Source organism: Chrysemys picta, chromosome 12, assembly GCF_011386835.1.
Source record: "Chrysemys picta bellii isolate R12L10 chromosome 12, ASM1138683v2, whole genome shotgun sequence".
Lineage (NCBI taxonomy): Eukaryota > Metazoa > Chordata > Testudines > Emydidae > Chrysemys > Chrysemys picta.
In genome coordinates, this window is record NC_088802.1 from 23,107,814 (window position 1) to 23,113,813 (window position 6,000).

Below are 6,000 nucleotides of genomic sequence, written 5' to 3' on the forward strand. Positions count from 1 at the left end.
CTACAAAAACAACAAGGAGTCTGGTGGCACCTTAAAGACTAACAGATTTATTTGGGCATAAGCTTTCGTGAGTAAAAACCTCACTTCTTCGGATGCATAGAGTGAAAGTTACAGATGCAGGCATTATATACTGACACATGGAGAGCAGGGAGTAACTTCACAAGTGGAGAACCAGTGTTGACAGGGCCAATTCAATCAGGGTGGATGTAGTCCACTCCCAATAATAGATGAGGAGGTGTCAATTCCAGGAGAGGAAAAGCTGCTTCTGTAGTGAGCCAGCCACTCCCAGTCCCTATTCAAGTCCAGATTAATGGTGTTGAATTTGCAAATGAATTTTAGTTCTGCTGTTTCTCTTTGAAGTCTGTTTCTGAAGTTTTTTTGTTCAATGATAGTGACTTTTAAATCTGTAATAGAATGACCAGGGAGATTGAAGTGTTCACTTACTGGCTTATGTATGTTACCATTCCTGATGTCCGATTTGTGTCCATTTATTCTTTTGCGGAGGGACTGTACATGGCAGAGGGGCATTGCTGGCACATGATGGCATATATGACATTAGTGGATGTGCAGGTGAATGAGCCCCTGATGGTGTGGCTGATGTGGTTGGGTCCTCTGATGCTGTTGCCAGAGTAGATATGGGGACAGAGTAGGCAACGAGGTTTGCTACAGGGATAGGTTCCTGGGTTGGTGTTTCTGTGGTGTGGTGTGTAGTTGCTGGTGAGTATTTGCTTCAGGTTGGGGGGTTGTCTGTAAGCAAGGACTGGCCTGCCTCCCAAGGTCTGTGAGAGTGAGGGATCATTTTCCAGGATAGGTTGTAGATCGTGGATAATGCGCTGGAGAGGTTTTAGCTGAGGGCTGTATGTGATGGCCAGTGGTGTTCTGTTATTGTCCTTGTTGGGCCTGTCCTGCAGTAAGTGATTTCTGGGTACCCGGCTTGCTCTGTCAATCTGTTTCCTCACTTCCCCAGGTGGGTATTGTAGTTTTACGAATGCTTGATAAAGATCTTGTAGGTGTTTGTCTCTGTCTGAGGGGTTGGAGCAAATTCGGTTGTATCTTAGGGCTTGGCTGTAGACAATGGATCGTGTGATGTGTCTTGGATGGAAGCTGGAGGCATGTAGGTACGTATAGCGGTCAGTAGGTTTCCGGTATAGGGTGGTGTTTATGTGACCATCAATTATTTGTACTGTAGTGTCCAGGAAGTGGATCTCTTGTGTGGACTGGTCCAGGCTGAGGTTGATGGTGGGGTGGAAATTGTTGAAGTCCAGGTGGAATTCTTCAAGGGCCTCCTTTCCGTGGGTCCATATGATGAAGATGTCATCAATATAGCGCAAGTAGAGGAGGGGTATTAGGGGACAAGATCTGAGGAAGCGTTGTTCTAAGTCAGCCATAAAAATGTTGGCATACTGTGGGGCCATGCGAGTACCCATAGCAGTGCCACTGACTTGAAGGTATAAGTTGTCCCCAAATCTGAAGTGGTTGTGGGTGAGGACAAAGTCACAAAGCTCAGCCACCAGGTTTGCTGTGGCCTCATCAGGGATACTGTTCCTGACAGCTTGTAGTCCATCCTCATGTGGAATATTGGTATAAAGTGCTTCTACATCCATGGTGGCCAGGATGGTGTTTTCAGGAAGAACATCAATGCATTGTAGTTTCCTCAGGAAGTCGGTGGTGTCTCGAAGATAGCTGGGAGTGCTGGTAGCATAGGGTCTGAGGAGAGAGTCCAAATAGCCAGATAATCCTGCTGTCAGAGTGCCAATGCCTGAGATGATGGGGCGTCCAGGGTTTCCGGGTTTATGGATCTTGGGTAGCAGATAGAATACCCCTGGTCAGGGTTCTGCGGGTGTGTCCATGTAGATTGCAGTATTTACTGTCTTTACCAATACTATGCAGTATTGGTAAAGACAGCAGAGAATGGCAGAAAAAGAGCCATTAGCTGGAAGCTGAAGACAGACAAATTCAAAATAGAAATAAGGCCCACATGTTTTAACGATGGGGGTATTAACTATTAGAACAAAATCCCAAGGGCAGTGGGGGATTCTCCATCTCTTGATGTCTTCAGACCCAGCCTGGCTGCTGTTTTGGAAGATGCTTTAGGCAGGCACGAGTGATTGGGTTCAAAATACGGGTAACCGGATGAAACGTAATGGCCTGTGCTGCACAGGAGTCAGACTAGGGGACTTAATGCTCTCCCTTTTGGCCTTAAACTCTATGAATCGCTGATAACTGGGGATGGGTGGTAGGGGAGAGGATTGAGAGTTGGGGGAGTGTCCAGGGGAGGATGAGTTGGGCCAGGAGGAGGGGAGAAACACTGGAAGGGGATCATGGGTGTGGATGGCAGGGGGATGGGGTCTAAGGAGGTGGGGACTGTCAGCTCCACATTCCCCTAACTGGTTTGAAGCCACCACCCCTTTCCCCTCCCCTCCCCTACTCCTGTCCCAGCTGGGTGGTATGGGTGGGGAACGAGAGATGCCTCTTATTCACAGCCCCATCAGGGCAATGGCTGGGAGATAGAGGGGGCACACCTCAAACAAAGGGGGAAATGGTGTGGCAGTGGCCCCAGACCCAGTCAGGATCTGGGGGGCCCTGCTCCTCTGGGGGTGTCTGATCACCTGTTCCTGCCCCCCATGCACGAGCCTGGTCTGCGCACTTCCACCGACACCACCAACAGGATTCGGTGCTGAAATGAGGTGTCCTTGATCTCTCAAAGTGCAGCCGCACTGCTCCTCATATCACAGCGACAGCTCTGATCACAAGCTGCTCCAGCTAATCTTTCCACTGCTCAATGCAGCTACTCCTAATACAGTGACCCCACTTGGGGCAGACACAGACCAGTGCTGGTATTCAAATCTGTGGAACACACACCGACAGCATCCTATTCTCTTAGCCCTTCCTCACACCTACTGAGTGTGGATTCATAGATTTTAGGGCCAGAGGGGACCAACAGATCATCTCATCTGACCTCCTGTATAACAAGACAGAGAATTTTACCAGTCACTTTTGCATTGAATCTAATAACTTATGTTTGATTAAAGCATCTTCCTGTCCTGATCTGGAGACATCAAGAGCTAGAGAATCCACCACTTCCATTGATAGTTTAACTTTTGCAGGCACCCCCATTACTGACTTATTCGCGATAGCTATTGCCAGCTCCAGGAATCGGAGTTAAAGTTGTGTTGTGGCGATAGTGTGTACCTTACCTCTTCATTTCCTGGTTTTCAGAGGTTTAAGTTTAATTACTTTCCTCATTCTGGAAGGGTACAAGGCACCTCTGGGCAACCTTAACTCGGATTTAACAAAGTTTTGGGGCATTTAATATATGTTCTAAAGAGAAAAAAAAATGGAGAAGAGTTTGTCTTTGAGGTTAGAAGTTCTATGCCCTCCAACTTGTTCCCTTTCAGGTTAAGAGTTTAACACTCATAATAATGTCCCAGTTTTCCTATACATTGATTTAAACTCCCATATGCAGAAATGTCCCAGGAGATTTCACCCTCTTGCATGAAGGATTAATAATGAGACAACAGAGACAGTCGCTTTTATACAAGGCACAACGTACATCAAACAGAGCAGTAGAACGAGGGCATCCAGACTGGAATCTGCTTATTGAAGGAAATCAAATACATGGAGAGGTGGTGTTAGAAGATGGACTGTAGAACCTGCATCCCGGCCCCAGAAATGTTGAACAAAGGGGTCATAGCAAACGATTCCAGCTTGAAATAGACCCATTTCAGAGGTGAATCAACCTTCATTACTCTTTTCAGTTAAATCAGAAATGCAGATGGACAAGAGTGGGCAGCTGATAATGTCCATCCTCTCTGCACACTGCTGTATTTTACCTTTCAGGAGGGGATCTGCCTCACTGAGTTGTTGAGAAACTTAGTGATAGATAGATGCTAACAATTTTTTTAGCTGTATAGGCTGCAATTTTCATAGCCTCTTTACTGGGCACCCCACTTCCCTAGGCAGGTTTGGAAATCTCAGCCTGAATTGTATATCTTGGAACCATAGGAATGGCTGTATCAGATCAGATCATTGATCCACCCAGGGAAGTGGCCTATCTCCAACAGTTACATGCACACGCTGCTTAAGCGGTAGGTGCACAGAGCAGCTTTCTCCCAATCTACCCATTTAATTAGCCATTTAATTGGCTTATACTCTAAGCCAAGGGGATTTATTTCCCTTCCAAACCTCTGAATTTTATCTTTGGTTTGTGTTTGAATTCTCGATAGTGTAACTCTGGACGTTCCGGTTATCCATGTAAATGCTCGGTCCTTTTAAATCATGGTTTGCTGCTCGTGGCTTCTGTTCTGCAGACCAGTGCTGCATGGTGTGGGAACAAACAAAACACCCTCGTAGAGAACACATTTAATGGACTTTCCAAATATTTTCATGTTCTAGAACATGATGATTTCTGCAGATCCATGAAGCTGACTGATTTTTTAAAAGCAAACACAAAAATAAAATAAAAGATTGTTGTGCATTGCAACTGGCTTCCAGCGCTTTCCATGCAGTCCTTAACACTGATATAACCTGTATTGCTACAGCATATGTATACCTAGCCTGATATTTCATGTTGTAAGTTCAGTGTCCATATAGAATAACAGATTCTTTAAGCTGCTGTTCGAGAAGAGCAATAATCTATTACAGAAATTGAGTTGTCTATCAATTTACACCATGGGTTGCATTCCCCACCCAACCGTTCAGCCAGTAACCAGCAGGAGAAGTCATTAAAAAAAAAAGAAACTTCTGGCATTATTTGCTGACAATACATTAATCTTTAAATATATTTTTCATGTTCTCTTCCAGGGTATATTGGATTTTCTCTAGATACCACCCATGGCCAATGCAGACTGGAGCAATAAAACAGCTATAGAATTCATCCTCCTGGGATTTGGGAATCTCCCTGAACTGCAAGTTCTTCTCTTCCTTCTATTTTCAGTTATCTACACTGTGACCATGGTAGGGAACATACTCATCATTATACTTGTTGTAATTGATCAGCACCTTCACACTCCCATGTACTTCTTCCTGGGGAACTTGTCCTGCCTGGAAACTTGCTACACCTCAACTATCCTGCCCAGGATGCTCGTCAGTCTCCTGACGGGGGACAGAACCATCTCATTCAGAGGCTGTATTGTACAATTTTATATTTTTGGAGTCCTAGTTACTACAGAGTGTTTTCTCTTATCTGTGATGTCTTATGATCGGTATTTAGCAATATGCAAACCATTGCACTATGGAGCTCATATGAATGGCAGATTCTGTGCCCTGCTGGTGGCTGGGTCTTGGATAAATGGCTTTTTGGCTATTACCATGACAACATCTTTGATGTCACAACTGCCTTTCTGTGGCAGTAAGATTGATCACTTCTTTTGTGATTTCACTCCAATGGTAAAACTCTTCTGCAATGACACTCGCCTAATAGAATTTTGGGGTTTTGTCCTGTCAACTGTATGTTCACTGCCACCATTTCTACTAACTGTATCATCCTACCTTTGTATCATCACCTCCATCCTGAGAATCCCTTCCACCACTGAGAGGCAAAAGGCATTTTCCACCTGCTCCTCCCACCTCATTGTGGTTACAACTTTCTATGGGACTCTGATCATTGTTTATCTCCTACCCAAAACTAAGATACTGAGAGACCTGAACAAAGTGTTCTCTATCTTCTACACAGTCCTGACTCCCCTGGTCAATCCCCTCATATACAGCCTGAGAAATAAAGAGGTAAAAAAGGCCCTAAGAAAAGCAGTCAGTAAATTTATGGATTTCACGAGAATTTAGAGAATGTAAGGTCATTGTTTTAGCTGTTGATGAAAAGGCAATAAACTGAGAAGATTTACTGAATGTGAGAAACAGATTTTTCTTTTTGGTGTTGTATGGTCATTTCTTCAGAATACCTAGTGATGACTTGTGGCTTGTGGCTTCAGAATAGCTAGTGATGACTTGTCCATAGAAGAATGGAGTTACTAAGCCTAATAGAGTGAGATAATCAAGATTTCT

General features: G+C 44.6%; 1 protein-coding gene across 1 annotated transcript; it reads left to right on the forward strand.

Moving 5' to 3' along the window:
• Positions 1 to 4,833: 4,833 nt before the first annotated feature.
• LOC135974554 (olfactory receptor 11A1-like) lies at positions 4,834 to 5,781 on the forward strand. Its single transcript, XM_065562963.1, has one exon. It carries the CDS (start codon positions 4,834 to 4,836, stop codon positions 5,779 to 5,781), a length of 948 nt encoding a protein of 315 aa, XP_065419035.1.
• The last annotated feature ends 219 nt before the right edge of the window (positions 5,782 to 6,000 follow it).